The following is a 20,567-nucleotide window of genomic DNA, read 5'->3' as shown; positions in this document are numbered from 1 at the left end:
GTTTTGAATACTTTGAGGGGTGAAGTTTTTAAAATGGAGTGACTTTGGCCGTTTCTAATATATAAGGCCCTCAAAGCCACTTCACAACTGAACTGGCCCCTGTAAAAATGGCCTTTTGAAATTTTCTTGAAAACGTGAGAAATTGCTGCTAAAGTTCTAAGCCTTGTGATGTCATAGAAAAATAAAAGGATGTTCAAAAGACGATGCCAATCTAAAGTAGACATATGGGGGATGTTAATTAGCAACAATTGTGTGTGGTATAACTGCCTGTCTTACAAGCAGATACATTTAAATTGAGAAAAATGCTAATTTTTCGCTAAATTTTGGCGTTTTTCACAATGAAATACTGAACATATGGAGCAAATTTTGCCAGTAACTTAAAGTGCAATGTGTCACGAGAAAACAATCTCAGAATCGCTTGGATAGGTGAAATCATTCCAACGTTATTACCACATAAAGTGACACGTCAGTTTTGAAAAATGAGGCTCTGTCAGGAAAGTCAAAAGTGGCTAAAGAGGGAAGGGGTTAATGATATAACAAACTTCCCTGGACTGAGATTGCTTATTTTCCTTTCGTTCCATTTTTTATTCTTCATGTATTAACAATTCTCTGCAAAGATTATTCCATACTGTAATATTCTATATTTATGATCTATTTGTGTATCACTATTTTTGGGCTGTGAGTATTTACAGATACGTTGCTTGCTCATTACAACCCCATTCTTCAAAAAAGACACCTATTTCATTACAATTTATTCAAACCGCATTCTAATTATTAAAAAAACTAATCTACCTTACAATCATTACATTCTCTAACCTTAATAGTTTATCTTGCAATAAAGGTTTTATTGCTTCCACTTACCTTTTCCTGTAGTTTAAGAGCTGAATAATCCTCCCCTGCTGCTCCGTAGCTCCTTCTCCTCTCTCATCGCAGCTGTCTATTACCATGACGACAGTGACGCTACTCTGTAACTTCAGTGGAACATTTCCTTTGCCGACTACACCTCTTTCTGTTTCCATAAGTTTACAGTGATACAAAGTGAGTAACATCTACTACATTCACTGGTTAATGTTACCTTCATAGTATCGAATACAGAGATAGTTTTTTTTAAATATTTATATAGTTTTAACTTAGACCGTCCGTACTACTTACACGGCTTCTAATCTAACCCACCAGCTCACGCTTATTTCATTACATTTGTACTAATTATTTGAATGTAAATTTCTGTTACGTTTTCAAACTCTGACGTCGTCACTGATCTTTGACCTATACAGATTTGGCGGTTTTTTCTCCTGCTTAATTCTATGTGCTGTATATAGGCTGTAACAATCAGTGTGATTTTGCTTGGCCTGATGAAGACATCAGTTCGATGTTGGAACGCGTAGCCTACCTACCAATAAAACATTTATTTATATACCTTGATTTTAAAACTTCATTATAGCAGCGCCGTTATAAGTCCTTATTTGGTCTTTTTCTCACATTACTCTGCAGTAACAATCCTCGTTTCCCGGATCGGACCTTGGCAGCAGCTATTCTTCTATTAACCCATGCACACATCAGAGTTGTGCCTGACCTAGCATAACTCCTGTAGGTGAGCTTATACCTCACCCTGTGTTTTATTTTTGTTTTTTACCATTTTTATCTGTTGTAGCGCCGTGCATTTTTTTCACATTTTTTTCTTTTTCTCCCTTACAGAACACACAGTCGGGTATAGAAGCTGTATACTATATGATCACGCTGTGTTGCTGGTCAGGGAAGGGGGAGAAGCTGTACGATGATTGGACAGCGTCATACAGAAAACATTGCACCGCCCAGACTGAAAAGAAAGAGTCACCTCCTATTTGGCTATTAGAGCCAAAATTGTATATTTAGAAAAATGCTCATAACTTTGCAAATAATAAACGTTTTTTTAAACAAATCACAATGTAGTTATCAGTAGAAAAGCGCCTATTAGACTAGTTAGGGAATTAATAAACTAGTGACAGATCCTCTTTATAGAAGACATGTTCCAAAAGCTATTTAGTGTACAGCAGATTATAGCGGAGAACGGATTGCTGGATATTGAGGCCTAAGGTTGTAATATGGTAATATCCTGGACAACGTGTCCCCTTGTGACTTGTGTGCAGAGTTGTCATGGGGACCTTGTGTGTTTTCTAATAGCTCCTCAATTCTTGTCTCATATATATATATATATATATATATATATATATATATATATATATGTATGTATGTGTGTGTGAAGATTGTAGCAGTCACCTTTGTGTAAGTGTCATTGTCAGTGTCCTGGCAGTTATACATAGCAGTAGACAGGGTAAGAGACAGGTAAGCCAAACAAACTTGTATACATTATAATTATTACAGTTAATATTTTATCGGTTTTCCTCCAAAACCATCATATTCACTATCTCACTCATCGTTGTAGCGGTTTGCTTACAATCCTACAGCCCATTCATGCCTTTGGTTACAATATCGGTCCCTCTCTCCTTGCCCTCGCCCATGTACAGCTCCCATGCACTATTCACTTTTCTGAATCACCTCACATCATCTCATCTCACTGTTCATCACAAAAGTCACTCTCATAAATCACTGAACCTTCTGTAGATTCTCTCCATTCTCCTGTTATTAGCTGCAGGGTACATCTCCCCTAACCCTGGTCCTCCCTTTTCTACTGCTAAGTTCAACCCCTTACCTGCCACACATAGAAATCCTGCTAATCCTAACATTTCTTGTACGTCTTCTCCTGTGTCTTTACTGAGCGCTCTGGAATTCCTGGTCCGTGTGCAACAAACTCACCTTTATTCATGACTTATTCCTTTCTAACGCTCGAAACCTCCTGGCTCTTATGGAAACGTGGCTACACCTGTCTGACACAGATTCTCCTGCTGCTCTATCTTATGGTGGTCTCCATTTCTCCAAGATCTGAGAACAAGCAGGGTGGAGGAGTAGGCATACGGTACCCCAGACCAGAGAACAGGCAGGGTGGAGGAGTAAGCATACTGTACCCCAGACCAGAGAACAGGCAGGGTGGAGGAGTAGACATACTTCTTCCACACACTGCACTTTCCAGGTCATTCCCACCGTACCCTTACTCACATTTCCATCCTTTGAAGTCCACACCCTCAGACTCTTTCGCCCATTCTTCCTCAGAGTGTCTACCGTCCCCATGGCTCACCTGGATCATTTTGCTGCACGGCTTCTACAATTCCTATCCTCTGATACACACGCTCTCATCATGAGTGATTTTAACATCCCCCTTGATAGCCCAATCTCCCTCCCAGTTTCTATCTTTAGCCTCCTCCCTAGGCCTTTCACAACTTACTAATTCCTCTACACATGAAGACTGGCATTCACTTGATCTGGTCCTCCTCCGACTCTGCTCAGTATCTGACTTCATGAACTCGCCTCTCCCGCTCTCTGATCACAACCTTCTCTCTTTTACCATCAAAAATTGTTTGCCTTCTCAGGTCATGCCTACCCATCAGACATACAGAAATCTACATGTCATTATCACTCAGCAACTACATTGTCCCCAATCTCTTCCATCTCCCGTCCAAATCTGGCTGCCAAACAATACAATAACTCTCAAAAATGCGTTGGATGAAGTAGCCCCACCAACACTCTGAACCACCTGACACAGACGACGACGACAACCATGACACACGCCTCAATCCCGCTTTCTTCAGCGGTGCTCGAGATGCGCCGAACGTCTGTGGAGAAAAATCACTCATCAGCTAATTTCCTCTATTACAAATTGATGCTCAAAACTCTGCCCTTCGCCGCGCCAAACAAGTCTATGTCACCTCCTCATCCACACTAAATAATCCAAAACGACTCCCCTGATACTTTTCATTCCCTTACAATTTCTAAAGTGCAGACGCCGATCACAGATCTCAGAGCTGAAGACCTGGCCACTTATTTTAAAAAGTTCAAATTGACAACATCCGGCATGATATCTCGCAGTCCCCTAGTAACATCGATCCTCTTCCCTCAACTTTACTTTCAGAATTTGACCCAATAACAGAAGAAGTCTCTCGGCTCCTCTCTTCATCTTACTACCTGCTCTAGTGACCCTATCCCCTCACACCTCGTGCAGTCTCTCTCCCCAGCTGTCACCGGTCAAATGACTAAAATATTTAACCTCTTTTTCTCTTCTGGAACCTTTCCCTCCTCTTTTACACATGCCATTATAAACCCATTACTGAAAAAAACCCAAACTCTTGACCCGTCCTGCGCTGCTAACTACCGACCTGTCTCTAATCTCCCCTTCGTCTAAAATCTTCTCGAAAGCTTGGGCTACACTCGCCTTATCCACTATCTCTCTGATAACTCTATTCTTGACCCTTTACAATCTGGTTTCGCACTCCACAGAAACTGCCCTTACTGAAGTCTCATACGATCTGCTGATGGCTAAATCGAACGGCAAAAACGCTCTGATCCGTCTGGATCTCTCTACAGCCTTTGACACTGTAGACCACCAACTCCTACTTAATATGCTCCACTATATTGGACTTAAGGACATGGCTCGCTCTTGGTTTTCTGCCTCTCTCTGACCGCTCGCTCAGTGTGTTTTGCTGGTTCTACTTCTCCTCTTCCCCTTTCTGTTGGGGTTCCTCAGGGATTAGTCCTAGGTCCTCTACTCTTTTCTCTCTACACAGCCCCTATAAGACAAACCATCAGCAGATCTGGCTTCCAGTACCATCTGTACGCTGATGACCCAATTATAGACCTCTTCTCATGACATCACCCTCAAAACACCAGTGATTGGCTTTCTGCTGTCTCTAACATCATATCCTCGCTCTATCTGAAACGGAATCTTTCTCAAACTGAGCTCCTTGTGTTTCCACCTTCAGATAAACCTCCCTAAACCGGATGTCTCCATCTCAGTGTGTGGCACTGCCATAACTCCCAGGCAGCACGCCCGCTGTCTTGGGGTCATTTTCTAATCAGATCTTTCCTTTACTTCACACATTCAATCCCTTACACGGTCCTGTCACTTTCACCTCAAAAATATCTCCAGAATCCACCCTTTTCTTAGTGTAGAAACAGCCAAAACTCTCATTGTCACTCAGATTCACTCTCATCATGACTACTGCAACTCATTACTAATAGTCGTCCTCACACTAAACTGTCCCCTCTTCAATCTATCCTCAATGCAGGCTCATCTTTGACCAAACACTACACCCACACCTCTACCCTGTGCCAGTCCCTGCACTAATTGCCCATTCCCTTCAGAATTAAATTCAAACTTATTACTCTCACCCACAAAGCTCTCCACAATGCTGCACTTCCTTACATCTCCTTACAGCTCTACGTACTGCGAACCACCTTAGATTAACATCCTCCATAATCCGAACCACCCATTCCCGTCTCAAAGATTTCTCTCATGCTGCACCAGTCCTGTGGAATGCACTACCCCAATCACATGAATTCCTAATATCCAGTTTTAAGCAAGCCCTGAATACACATATTTTCAACAAGGCGTATAACATTCCCTAATCTGACTCCTTTACCTTGGCCCCCTTTTACATTAGTCATCAGAACCTGACCCCTTCATTCAGCCGTATCCCCCAGACTCCTTGCACCCTAATACACTTCACGTCTGTCATACACAGATATGCGCTGAGCCCGCTCCATACACTGAGGGTGTCAGCTGTGTATTAAAACTGACACCCAGACTAACGGCCAGGAACAGCGATCGCTGAAAACTTTATGTAACTATTTTGAACACTTTTTATTAATTCCCCTAGGGGATTTGAACCAGAGATAGTCAGATCGCTGGTTCAATACTAAGGCATCATAGTGTATTGTAATTTTTACAGGCTCCTGGTGCCCCTCCTAAAATCTGACACGAAGCCTAGTACATGACCGGATTCATAGAACACCTTGTTGAGAACTTCTATGTGCAGTCACAGCTCCCTCAGCTCCTGCACTATGTATAACACATTGTCTGATGTGTTACTGTAATGTAGAACTAAGGAGGAACCCCACCTTAAGAAACCTCCCAATTCACTTTCTGAATTCATTATTACTTACCTCTGGTAACACCTCCTAGAATTTCCTCCTCCACTTCACTATTACACGGTTGATTGCCCCTCACCCGCTCTTCTTCATCCTCCACTTTATTATTAGTCAGATCTTCCCCCTGATTTCACATATGTAACAATTCAGTACAATACAGCAGAGAGTGCGAAGAATCTAACAGATCAACATAAGAAACCACCAAAATCTATGACCACAGGACCAAAAAGCTCCACACCCCCCTATATAGATCTGGTATAGGGCTCAGCTTCATCTACCTGATGATTCTCTGGGACATTGTGATTTTCCTCTGGACAGTCCTGGGAATACAGAGGACTGGGACATCTCTCTGGTGAATTTCTCCTACTGGATCCATCTGTGGGAAACACACAGTGACTGAATACATGACTACTGCATATCTGTCTATATATCAGACACTTCTCTCTACACTTCTATGTTTACTGATCAGAGCTGAGTTTACAATGTTGTGGTCCTCATTACCTGTGTGAAGGCCTTGAAAGTCGCAGGCCTAAAGTAAACCGTTAGCTACCCGAGAGCACGGCGGGGCGCTGACATCTCCCTGCTCGGACATAGTATTTAATTGTATCTGCGTTCTATGGACGCGAATACACATGAAAGTGGCGGGTCACTGGGTGACTATTGTAAGCGTTCCGTGCAACCGAAAAAATTGTCAGGGTGTCAGAGGTCTTTCTAAACGGAATAGCCCCAAGTTTGATGACCTTTCTTGGTACTGCAATCCACCCATTCCCTTAATTACCTTGGTCGCCCTCCTCTGCACCTGTTCTAGTTCAGCCATGTCCTTCTTATACACAAGTGCCCAATATTCCACGTGTGGTCTGACTAGTTATTTGTATCTAGGCCTCTCTTGATGCATCCTATGATTCTATTTGCTTTGGCAGCAGCTGCCTGGAACTGGTTGCTAAAGTAAAGTTTACGGTCCACCACTTTATTGGCCCTGAAAGTCTTTCATGGCTTTGGTGCGGTCTAATAAACCTAGTGTATTTCTCTGTGCTACCACCAGCGGACAACAATCTGCTCTGAATAGTCTGTTAGAAATAGTACAACTTCTCCTGTAAGAAGCCGACAGGGGTGGTATAATCTAGATTATCGGCGGATAATCACTACTTAACCCCTTGGCACTGCAGCTATTTTTAGTTTTTTCATGTTTTCCTCCCCGCCTTCATTTATTTTTCCATGAAAATAACCATATGAGGGTGTGTTTTTTGCTGGACACGTAGTTTTTAATAAAACTATTTAATGTACCATATAATGTACTGGGAAACAGAATTATTTTTCATTGTGGGATGGAATTGGGAAAAAACTACAATTCTTCCATTGTTTTTTGGGTTTCGTTGTCATGGCGACCCCTGTGCAGTAAAAGTGACACGATAACGTCATTCTGCGTGTCGATACGATTATGGCGATAGCAGCCGTATGGAGTGGGCTCAGCCCATGGGTCCGCTCCATACGTCACCCACACGCCATGACGTACAGTGTTGTCATGGTGCGGCAAGTGGTTAAAGAGCATCTGTCATCAAAATGTGTTTATTATAACCCAATTGTGGTGTAACGAGGAAGGAGCGCTCTGTGGATTTTTAGGGCAGTATTTGATAAAAATGATTTGCAGCCGTTATTTTAGACCTGCAGGGGTTCTCAGTTTTGTGAACTACTAGTCTAAAACCGGTCATAAACTCTAGATGTCAGGTGAACCATCGTTCCTCCCCTCCTACATATACATGAACGCTCGGTTGGGTGTTTATGCGTCTTCAATAGGGGAAAGTCGCTACCAAACACCTCTGATAGTTACTTATCTACTAAGAAAAGGAACCGGCATGTTGAAATTCCACAGCCCGATCCATATCTCTCCTGACATGTGCCATCCCGGGAGAGATGGGGAGTCGCCACATACATTAGAAAAACAGCAGGTCCGGCCTACATACATCTAATGTGTATGACCAGCTTAGCACACTGGCGGAGAGTGATGACCGGCAGTAACATACACCTGGTACGACTGCCCATCCTCCACACTACAGATGAGCGGCATGTCACAGAATACGATTGTTTCTCCCCACGAATGTGCACAGACGTGTAAAGATTTACAGCAGGTGATCGCAAGGTCTGTGGGGGGCTGCTATTAACCCCTTCCAGCATTGCTCCTTACATGTTCTGCACAGACAGAAGGTAAAGCAAGGAACGTGTGTTTGGAGCTCCGGCATCGGCCCCATCAGTAACATCTGTCAAACCCTCAGATTTTATGAGCAGGATCAAAAAGGGAAAACGGTCATTCTGTGTGGGTGGAGGGAAGCAGGACTCACAGGCTTTCTCTAGGAGTCCTGGCAGCATTAACACAGAAACTGGTCAGTTGGTTTGGAGCCATTAGACCCCCAGCATGTCGTTATGTAGATGGAATTTAGTGTTCCAAACCTGCACACGTCAAAACCCTCCGTTTCCGCATTAGAACTTACAAGTTACTGAGAGGAGTCCAGGAGAGAAGTCCGACGGCAATGAGCGCATGAGTGTTACACACATGAAGCCGTGGACGGTACAGCTCGCTTTACTGCACTCGTACGTACAGTGTACTGCTCTAGGATTTATTTGTACAAAAAGACCAAATCTGTCTGGTGAATGGAGTGCTCTGGATTTATTGGACATTTACAGGAAACATAAGAATCTAACGTGATGTGAAAAGAGACGAAATTGTGGAGCTCCTACATTACATGTCATTGTACACACGTGTATATGTACTGAACATGACGATATTAAGACTTCAACATGGCCGCCAGTCCAGCCTGTGCCCCCAGTAATGCTAATATATATATCTGCCTCTTCTTACCTTGTGATGTGCGCGGCCGGTAGTCCTCCATCATGACCTCCTCGTACAGATCCTTGTGTCCCTCTAGATACTCCCACTCCTCCATGGAGAAATAGACAGCGACATCCTGACACCTTATAGGAACCTGACACACACAATGATACAGTCATCACCCAGACACCTCCAGTGCTGTTACTGTAGAATTTCCCAGCATTCCCAGCAGTGTCACCTCTCCAGTCAGCAGCTCAGTCATCTTGTAGATCAGTTCTAAGATCTTCTTCTCATGTATCCGGGAGTGACTGGGAGGCTCTGTGATGGGGCTCTGACTACTGCTCCATCCTCCTGACTCATGGATGATGGGAGTCGTACAGTCACCCGATGTCTTCTTCACTATTGTGTACTCCTGTGTATGGAGAGAGACACTTAGAGAACTGAACACAGTATCCCCCCTCAGTAGAGAGAGGGAGATTGTGACCCCGCTGTATAGACCTCTAGTGACCCTACATCTGTAATACTGGAGACCTCACCTACAAAGAGACATTGAGAAAATAGAACGAGGCCAAAACTAAAAAGGAAATAATATTGGGGGACTAGATGGACCATGTGCTCTCCTCCTGCCGTCATCTTCTATGTTTCTATATAGATGTAGTCCTGATCCTCCTGGTTCCTGGTCATTCTCATTGCTCTACAACATTACTATTGCTGCATTGGTGACATGACACATAACTGACCATATTGGAGGCTGATCTTCAGCTTTTCTGCTGTTGGCTTCTTGACGTCACTTGGAAGGTCTGGACGCTGTTATACAGGACACTGGATTCTTCCTATTATGTATTGTCCCTTCCCTATGTGTGACTTGTTCTATAATGTAGAAAAGTTTACCTCTCCGCTCAACAGGTAGATGATCTCCAAGGTGAAGTCTAATATTCTTCTGCTCATCTCATTCCTGTCCTTGTCCATCCTTGGTGGGTCATTCAGGAGAAGGAACGTTGTGGAGGAGAAGATGAGAAAACTGGAGGATCTGGAGGATCTAGTACTGCAGACGTCTTTATGAAGAAAGGAGAAGATGGAAATCATACAGGGGACAACATCATGTGTGACATACAGAACCTCACTTATTGATCATTGAGAGAAACATCTTCTCAGAGCCGTCACCACATGGAATAAAGGGGTATTCCCAACACGGACATTTCTCCCCAGGATATGCCAGAAATGTCTGATAGATGCGGCTCCACCTCTGGCCGTGCTCGGCTGTTTCTGCACCTCCTATACAAGTGAATGGAGAGTCGTGCACATGTGTGGTCACACACTGCTCCCTGTAGATATTACCACACACTGCTCCCTGTACATATTACCACACACACTGCTCCCTGTAGATATTACCACACTGCTCCCTGTACATATTACCACACACTGCTCCCTGTATATATTACCACACACGCTGCTCCCTGTATATATTACCACACACACCGCTCCCTGTAGATATTACCACACACACTGCTCCCTGTAGATATTACCACACACACTGCTCCCTGTAGATATTACCACACACACACTGCCCCCTGTAGATATTACCACACACACACTGCTCCCTGTAGATATTACCACACACACACTGCTCCCTGTATATATTACCACACACACTGCACCCTGTATATATTACCACACACTGCTCCCTGTAGATATTACCACACACGCTGCTCCCTGTATATATTACCACACACGCTGCTCCCTGTAGATATTACCACACACACTGCTCCCTGTAGATATTACCACACACTGCTCCCTGTATATATTACCACACACGCTGCTCCCTGTAGATATTACCACACACGCTGCTCCCTGTATATATTACCACACACACTGCTCCCTGTAGATATTACCACACACACTGCTCCCTGTAGATATTACCACACACGCTGCTCCCTGTAGATATTACCACACACGCTGCTCCCTGTAGATATTACCACACACACTGCTCCCTGTAGATATTACCACACACGCTGCTCCCTGTAGATATTACCACACACGCTGCTCCCTGTAGATATTACCACACACACTGCTCCCTGTAGATATTACCACACACACTGCTCCCTGTAGATATTACCACACAAACTGCTCCCTGTAGATATTACCACACACTGCTCCCTGTATATATTACCACACACACTGCTCCCTGTAGATATTACCACACACGCTGCTCCCTGTAGATATTACCACACACAGCCCCCTGTATATATTACCACACACACTGCTCCCTGTAGATATTACCACACACACTGCTCCCTGTAGATATTACCGCACACTGCTCCCTGTAGATATTACCACACACACTGCTCCCTGTATATATTACCACACACTGCTCCCTGTATATATTACCACACACACTGCTCCCTGTAGATATTACCACACACGCTGCTCCCTGTAGATATTACCACACACACTGCTCCCTGTATATATTACCACACACACTGCTCCCTGTAGATATTACCACACACACTGCTCCCTGTATATATTACCACACACACTGCTCCCTGTAGATATTACCACACACGCTGCTCCCTGTAGATATTACCACACACTGCTCCCTGTAGATATTACCACACACACTGCTCCCTGTAGATATTACCACACACACACTGCTCCCTGTAGATATTACCACACACACTGCTCCCTGTAGATATTACCACACACACTGCTCCCTGTAGATATTACCACACACACTGCTCCCTGTAGATATTACCACACACACTGCTCCCTGTATATATTACCACACACACTGCTCCCTGTATATATTACCACACACACTGCTCCCTGTAGATATTACCACACACACTGCTCCCTGTAGATATTACCACACACACTGCTCCCTGTAGATATTACCACACACGCTGCTCCCTGTAGATATTACCACACACGCTGCTCCCTGTAGATATTACCACACACACTGCTCCCTGTATATATTACCACACACGCTGCTCCCTGTAGATATTACCACACACTGCTCCCTGTAGATATTACCACACACTGCTCCCTGTAGATATTACCACACACGCTGCTCCCTGTAGATATTACCACACACGCTGCTCCCTGTAGATATTACCACACACGCTGCTCCCTGTAGATATTACCACACACACTGCTCCCTGTATATATTACCACACACGCTGCTCCCTGTAGATATTACCACACACACTGCTCCCTGTATATATTACCACACACGCTGCTCCCTGTAGATATTACCACACGCTGCTCCCTGTAGATATTACCACACACACTGCCCCCTGTAGATATTACCACACACGCTGCTCCCTGTAGATATTACCACACACGCTGCTCCCTGTAGATATTACCACACACGCTGCTCCCTGTAGATATTACCACACACACACTGCCCCCTGTAGATATTACCACACACACTGCTCCCTGTAGATATTACCGCACACTGCTCCCTGTAGATATTACCACACACGCTGCTCCCTGTAGATATTACCACACACACACTGCCCCCTGTAGATATTACCACACACTGCTCCCTGTAGATATTACCACACACTGCTCCCTGTAGATATTACCACACACTGCTCCCTGTAGATATTACCACACACGCTGCTCCCTGTATATATTACCACACACGCTGCTCCCTGTAGATATTACCACACACACTGCTCCCTGTAGATATTACCACACACGCTGCTCCCTGTAGATATTACCACACACGCTGCTCCCTGTAGATATTACCACACACACTGCTCCCTGTAGATATTACCACACACACTGCTCCCTGTATATATTACCACACACTGCTCCCTGTAGATATTACCACACGCTGCTCCCTGTATATATTACCACACACGCTGCTCCCTGTAGATATTACCACACACGCTGCTCCCTGTAGATATTACCACACACGCTGCTCCCTGTAGATATTACCACACACTGCTCCCTGTAGATATTACCACACACGCTGCTCCCTGTAGATATTACCACACACTGCTCCCTGTAGATATTACCACACACGCTGCTCCCTGTAGATATTACCACACACACTGCTCCCTGTAGATATTACCACACACACTGCTCCCTGTAGATATTACCACACACGCTGCTCCCTGTAGATATTACCACACACACTGCTCCCTGTAGATATTACCACACACGCTGCTCCCTGTAGATATTACCACACACTGCTCCCTGTAGATATTACCACACACACTGCTCCCTGTAGATATTACCACACACTGCCCCCTGTAGATATTACCACACACACTGCTCCCTGTAGATATTACCACACACACTGCTCCCTGTAGATATTACCACACACTGCTCCCTGTAGATATTACCACACACACTGCTCCCTGTAGATATTACCACACACACTGCTCCCTGTAGATATTACCACACACACTGCTCCCTGTAGATATTACCACACACACTGCTCCCTGTAGATATTACCACACACTCTGCTCCCTGTATATATTACCACACACACTGCCCCCTGTAGATATTACCACACACTCTGCTCCCTGTAGATATTACCACACACACTGCTCCCTGTAGATATTACCACACACTGCTCCCTGTAGATATTACCACACACACTGCTCCCTGTAGATATTACCACACACACTGCTCCCTGTAGATATTACCACACACACTGCTCCCTGTAGATATTACCACACACACTGCTCCCTGTAGATATTACCACACACACTGCTCCCTGTAGATATTACCACACACGCTGCTCCCTGTATATATTACCACACACGCTGCTCCCTGTATATATTACCACACACGCTGCTCCCTGTAGATATTACCACACACGCTGCTCCCTGTAGATATTACCACACACACTGCTCCCTGTAGATATTACCACACACACTGCTCCCTGTAGATATTACCACACACGCTGCTCCCTGTAGATATTACCACACACGCTGCTCCCTGTAGATATTACCACACACGCTGCTCCCTGTATATATTACCACACACACTGCCCCCTGTATATATTACCACACACACTGCCCCCTGTATATATTACCACACACACTGCTCCCTGTATATATTACCACACACACTGCTCCCTGTATATATTACCACACACGCTGCTCCCTGTAGATATTACCACACACTGCTCCCTGTAGATATTACCACACACACTGCTCCCTGTATATATTACCACACACGCTGCCCCCTGTATATATTACCACACACACTGCTCCCTGTAGATATTACCACACACGCTGCTCCCTGTATATATTACCACACACACTGCTCCCTGTAGATATTACCACACACTGCTCCCTGTAGATATTACCACACACACTGCTCCCTGTAGATATTACCACACACACTGCTCCCTGTAGATATTACCACACACACTGCTCCCTGTAGATATTACCACACACACTGCTACCTGTAGATATTACCACACACGCTGCTCCCTGTAGATATTACCACACACTGCTCCCTGTAGATATTACCACACACACTGCTCCCTGTAGATATTACCACACGCTGCTCCCTGTAGATATTACCACACACTGCTCCCTGTATATATTACCACACACACTGCTCCCTGTAGATATTACCACACACACTGCTCCCTGTATATATTACCACACACACTGCCCCCTGTAGATATTACCACACACACTGCTCCCTGTATATATTACCACACACACTGCTCCCTGTATATATTACCACACACACTGCTCCCTGTATATATTACCACACACACTGCTCCCTGTATATATTACCACACACACTGCTCCCTGTAGATATTACCACACACGCTGCTCCCTGTAGATATTACCACACACACTGCTCCCTGTAGATATTACCACACACTGCCCCCTGTATATATTACCACACACACTGCTCCCTGTAGATATTACCACACACACTGCTCCCTGTATATATTACCACACACACTGCTCCCTGTAGATATTACCACACACACTGCTCCCTGTAGATATTACCACACACACTGCTCTCTGTAGATATTACCACACACGCCGCTCCCTGTAGATATTACCACACACGCTGCTCCCTGTAGATATTACCACACACACTGCTCCCTGTAGATATTACCACACACTGCCCCCTGTATATATTACCACACACACTGCCCCCTGTATATATTACCACACACACTGCTCCCTGTAGATATTACCACACACACTGCTCCCTGTATATATTACCACACACACTGCTCCCTGTAGATATTACCACACACACTGCTCCCTGTAGATATTACCACACACACTGCTCTCTGTAGATATTACCACACACGCCGCTCCCTGTAGATATTACCACACACACCGCTCCCTGTAGATATTACCACACACACTGCTCCCTGTAGATATTACCACACACACTGCTCCCTGTAGATATTACCACACACACTGCTCACTGTAGATATTACCACACATACTGCTCCCTGTAGATATTACCACACACGCTGCTCCCTGTAGATATTACCACACACGCTGCTCCCTGTAGATATTACCACACACGCTGCTCCCTGTAGATATTACCACACATACTGCTCCCTGTAGATATTACCACACACACTGCTCCCTGTAGATATTACCACACACACTGCTCCCTGTAGATATTACCACACACACTGCTCCCTGTATATATTACCACACACACTGCTCCCTGTAGATATTACCACACACGCTGCTCCCTGTATATATTACCACACACGCTGCTCCCTGTAGATATTACCACACACACTGCTCCCTGTAGATATTACCACACACACTGCTCCCTGTAGATATTACCACACACACTGCTCCCTGTAGATATTACCACACACACTGCTCCCTGTATATATTACCACACACGCTGCTCCCTGTAGATATTACCACACACACTGCTCCCTGTAGATATTACCACACACACTGCCCCCTGTAGATATTACCACACGCTGCCCCCTGTAGATATTACCACACACACACTGCTCCCTGTATATATTACCACACACGCTGCTCCCTGTAGGGATTACCACACGCTGCTCCCTGTATATATTACCACACACGCTGCTCCCTGTAGATATTACCACACACACTGCTCCCTGTAGATATTACCACACACACTGCTCCCTGTATATATTACCACACACACACTGCTCCCTGTATATATTACCACACACACACTGCTCCCTGTATATATTACCACACACACTGCTCCCTGTATATATTACCACACACACACTGCTCCCTGTATATATTACCACACACACACTGCTCCCTGTATATATTACCACACACACTGCCCCCTGTATATATTACCACACACACTGCTCCCTGTAGATATTACCACACACACTGCTCCTTGTAGATATTACCACACACACTGCTCCCTGTATATATTACCACACACACTGCTCCCTGTAGATATTACCACACACACTGCTCCCTGTAGATATTACCGCACACACTGCTCCCTGTAGATATTACCGCACACACTGCTCCCTGTAGATATTACCACACACACTGCTCCCTGTAGATATTACCACACACACTGCTCCCTGTAGATATTACCACACACGCTGCTCCCTGTAGATATTACCACACACGCTGCTCCCTGTAGATATTACCACACACACACTGCCCCCTGTAGATATTACCACACACACTGCTCCCTGTAGATATTACCACACACTGCTCCCTGTAGATATTACCACACACGCTGCTCCCTGTATATATTACCACACACGCTGCTCCCTGTAGATATTACCACACACTGCTCCCTGTAGATATTACCACACACTGCTCCCTGTAGATATTACCACACACACTGCTCCCTGTATATATTACCACACACACTGCTCCCTGTAGATATTACCACACACGCTGCTCCCTGTAGATATTACCACACACTGCTCCCTGTAGATATTACCACACACGCTGCTCCCTGTAGATATTACCACACACACTGCTCCCTGTAGATATTACCACACACGCTGCTCCCTGTAGATATTACCACACACTGCTCCCTGTAGATATTACCACACACGCTGCTCCCTGTAGATATTACCACACACACTGCTCCCTGTTGATATTACCACACACACTGCTCCCTGTAGATATTACCACACACGCTGCTCCCTGTAGATATTACCACACACACTGCTCCCTGTATATATTACCACACACACTGCTCCCTGTATATATTACCACACACGCTGCCCCCTGTACATATTACCACACACACTGCTCCCTGTAGATATTACCACACACGCTGCTCCCTGTAGATATTACCACACACACTGCTCCCTGTAGATATTACCACATGCTGCTCCCTGTAGATATTACCACACACGCTGCTCCCTGTAGATATTACCACACACACTGCTCCCTGTAGATAACACCACACACTGCTCCCTGTAGATATTACCACACACACTGCTCCCTGTAGATATTACCACACACACTGCTCCCTGTAGATATTACCACACACACTGCTCCCTGTAGATATTACCACACACGCTGCTCCCTGTAGATATTACCACACACACTGCTCCCTGTAGATATTACCACACACACTGCTCCCTGTAGATATTACCACACACACTGCTCCCTGTAGATATTACCACACACACTGCCCCCTGTAGATATTACCACACACACTGCTCCCTGTATATATTACCACACACGCTGCTCCCTGTATATATTACCACACACGCTGCTCCCTGTAGATATTACCACACACACTGCTCCCTGTAGATATTACCACACATGCTGCTCCCTGTAGATATTACCACACACTGCTCCCTGTATATATTACCACACACACTGCCCCCTGTAGATATTACCACACACACTGCCCCCTGTAGATATTACCACACACACTGCTCCCTGTATATATTACCACACACGCTGCTCCCTGTATATATTACCACACACGCTGCTCCCTGTAGATATTACCACACACACTGCTCCCTGTAGATATTACCACACACACTGCCCCCTGTAGATATTACCACACACGCTGCCCCCTGTAGATATTACTACACACACTGCTCCCTGTAGATATTACCACACACACTGCTCCCTGTAGATATTACCACACACTGCTCCCTGTATATATTACCACACACTGCTCCCTGTAGATATTACCACACACACTGCTCCCTGTAGATATTACCACACACTGCTCCCTGTAGATATTACCACACACTGCTCCCTGTAGATATTACCACACACACTGCTCCCTGTAGATATTACCACACACACTGCTCCCTGTAGATATTACCACACACACTGCTCCCTGTAGATATTACCACACACACTGCTCCCTGTAGATATTACCACACACACTGCTCCCTGTAGATATTACCACACACACTGCTCCCTGTAGATATTACCACACACACTGCTCCCTGTAGATATTACCACACACAATGCTCCCTGTAGATATTACCACACACACTGCTCCCTGTAGATATTACCACACACGCTGCTCCCTGTAGATATTACCACACATGCTGCTCCCTGTAGATATTACCACACACTGCTCCCTGTATATATTACCACACACACTGCCCCCTGTAGATATTACCACACACACTGCCCCCTGTAGATATTACCACACACACTGCTCCCTGTATATATTACCACACACGCTGCTCCCTGTATATATTACCACACACGCTGCTCCCTGTAGATATTACCACACACACTGCTCCCTGTAGATATTACCACACATACTGCTCCCTGTAGATATTACCACACACACTGCTCCCTGTAGATATTACCACACACACTGCTCCCTGTAGATATTACCACACACACTGTTCCCTGTAGATATTACCACACATACTGCTCCCTGTAGATATTACCACACACACTGCTCCCTGTAGATATTACCACACACACTGCTCCCTGTAGATATTACCACACACACTGCTCCCTGTAGATATTACCACACACACTGCTCCCTGTAGATATTACCACACACGCTGCTCCCTGTAGATATTACCACACATGCTGCTCCCTGTAGATATTACCACACACTGCTCCCTGTATATATTACCACACACACTGCTCCCTGTAGATATTACCACACACGCTGCTCCCTGTAGATATTACCACACACACTGCTCCCTGTAGATATTACCACACACGCTGCTCCCTGTAGATATTACCACACACACTGCTCCCTGTAGATATTACCACACACGCTGCTCCCTGTAGATATTACCACACACACACTGCTCCCCGTAGATATTACCACACACACTGCTCCCTGTAGATATTACCACACACACTGCCCCCTGTAGATATTACCACACACGCTGCTCCCTGTAGATATTACCACACGCTGCTCCCTGTAGATATTACCACACACACTGCTCCCTGTAGATCCGCGAATGTCCCACTGAATTTGAGACGATTGGGAAATATATAGCGAATATTATGTCATTACAAAATACGACTCGTCCAACAAAACATCCGACCACTACAAAGACCAGAAATAACAACTTACCCCCAAAGAGGCCGGCACCGAAGGGGTTAAATCTCTGCTAGGGGTGACTGATAACAGAGAGAACACCCGACCAGCGCTGCTTTCTGCCTCATTCACGGCAATACCTGAAGGACCTGTGAAGACGTCACCACCACATGACCGGGACAGGAGGGGCGGAGCTCATCAGTGGACAGGAGTGGGGAATAAAGGACTTGTGATATCAAGATCACGTTACCGCTGCATCAGGGGGAGGAGCTTAAAAGTGGGAATATTGAGCGAAGGTAGAAGGACCTGTGATGATGATCACGTGACATTAGGGGCAGGGCTCTTGTGCTGCGTGAGACGTGTAGATGATCACGTGACATGAGGGCGGGGCTTTGTGAGGGGGCGGAGCTTCAAATACGCGTATGAGGGGCGGAATTCAGTCCTGGTCACATGGTGGTGACGTGGTAGATGGAGGACATGTGACGATATCAAGATAATGTGACCGCTGCATCAGGGGCGGAGCATAGAAGTGGAAAAATTGAGCGACGTATGAAGGACATGTGACGAGAAACGGGTGACAAGAGGGGCGGAGCTCTGTCTTAACCCGGTCACGTGGTGGCGACGTCATCAAAGGTCCTTCAGTTGTCGTTTATGAGGTGGAGCAGCGCTGGGCGGGTGTACATGAATTTCGGTCACCGCTTTTGTTTACTGTTCGCGTTGTTATTAGTCAGGAGATTTCCCATGATGCAGTAGTAAGGTTACATGAGGTCATTTCTGTCCGGTTTTGTTGCGTTTTTGTCCGGCACAGTGTTGGTGATTATTATTAGCGCTGTAAATATGAAATACAGGAGGGTTTAACCCCTTGGTGACATCAGATCTATAGTATTATGTTGTACGTGCGCCGTCACCCTAGAAGGAGCGGAGCCTGCACCGTACACGGCTTCTGACAACCGGACGCCGCTCAATCCTGGCTGTTTAACCCCTCAGATGCTGTGATGAATAGCGACCGCGGCATCTGATCAGTTAGTAATAGCGGCTTCCTCTGAAGAAACTGCGCGATTACCGTAGTAATACATTGTAATATGTTTTTTTTTTTTTACAATAAACAATGTAAACATTAAAAATAAGTAACAGAAGGAACCGAGCAACTCTAGATGTGATATATTGTGCATTCAGGAGTCGCATTTACCGGCTAAAGATGTCCATCTCCTTAACCCCTTCAGGACTGAGCCTGTTTTGGCCTTGTGGACAC

The 20,567-nt window shown here is 45.3% G+C and overlaps 2 protein-coding genes across 2 annotated transcripts in view; both read right to left on the bottom strand.

Annotated features, from left to right (window-relative positions):
* Positions 1–6,142, bottom strand: part of LOC142701302 (uncharacterized) — a gene marked incomplete at its 5' end in the record, with an annotated part of 92,466 nt that extends 86,324 nt beyond the window's left edge. Inside the window, one exon of the mRNA XM_075848136.1 lies at positions 6,034–6,142. Coding sequence (XP_075704251.1) covers positions 6,034–6,142 — 109 coding nt within the window. The remainder of the gene's footprint in view (positions 1–6,033) is intronic.
* Positions 6,143–9,020: 2,878 nt separating this feature from the next.
* Positions 9,021–19,482, bottom strand: LOC142701138 (oocyte zinc finger protein XlCOF29-like). Its single transcript, XM_075848135.1, has 3 exons — positions 19,352–19,482; positions 9,734–9,897; positions 9,021–9,254 (listed from the first exon to the last, which is right to left on the bottom strand). Exons 2-3 carry the CDS (start codon positions 9,809–9,811, stop codon positions 9,021–9,023), a joined length of 312 nt encoding a protein of 103 aa, XP_075704250.1. The 5' UTR covers positions 9,812–9,897; positions 19,352–19,482.
* Between the last annotated feature and the right edge of the window lie 1,085 nt (positions 19,483–20,567).

The sequence above is a fragment of the Rhinoderma darwinii genome, chromosome 1 (assembly GCF_050947455.1).
Source record: "Rhinoderma darwinii isolate aRhiDar2 chromosome 1, aRhiDar2.hap1, whole genome shotgun sequence".
Lineage (NCBI taxonomy): Eukaryota > Metazoa > Chordata > Amphibia > Anura > Rhinodermatidae > Rhinoderma > Rhinoderma darwinii.
The sequence above is the reverse complement of the archived record's forward strand: the minus strand, read 5'-3'. Positions and strand labels throughout refer to the sequence as shown.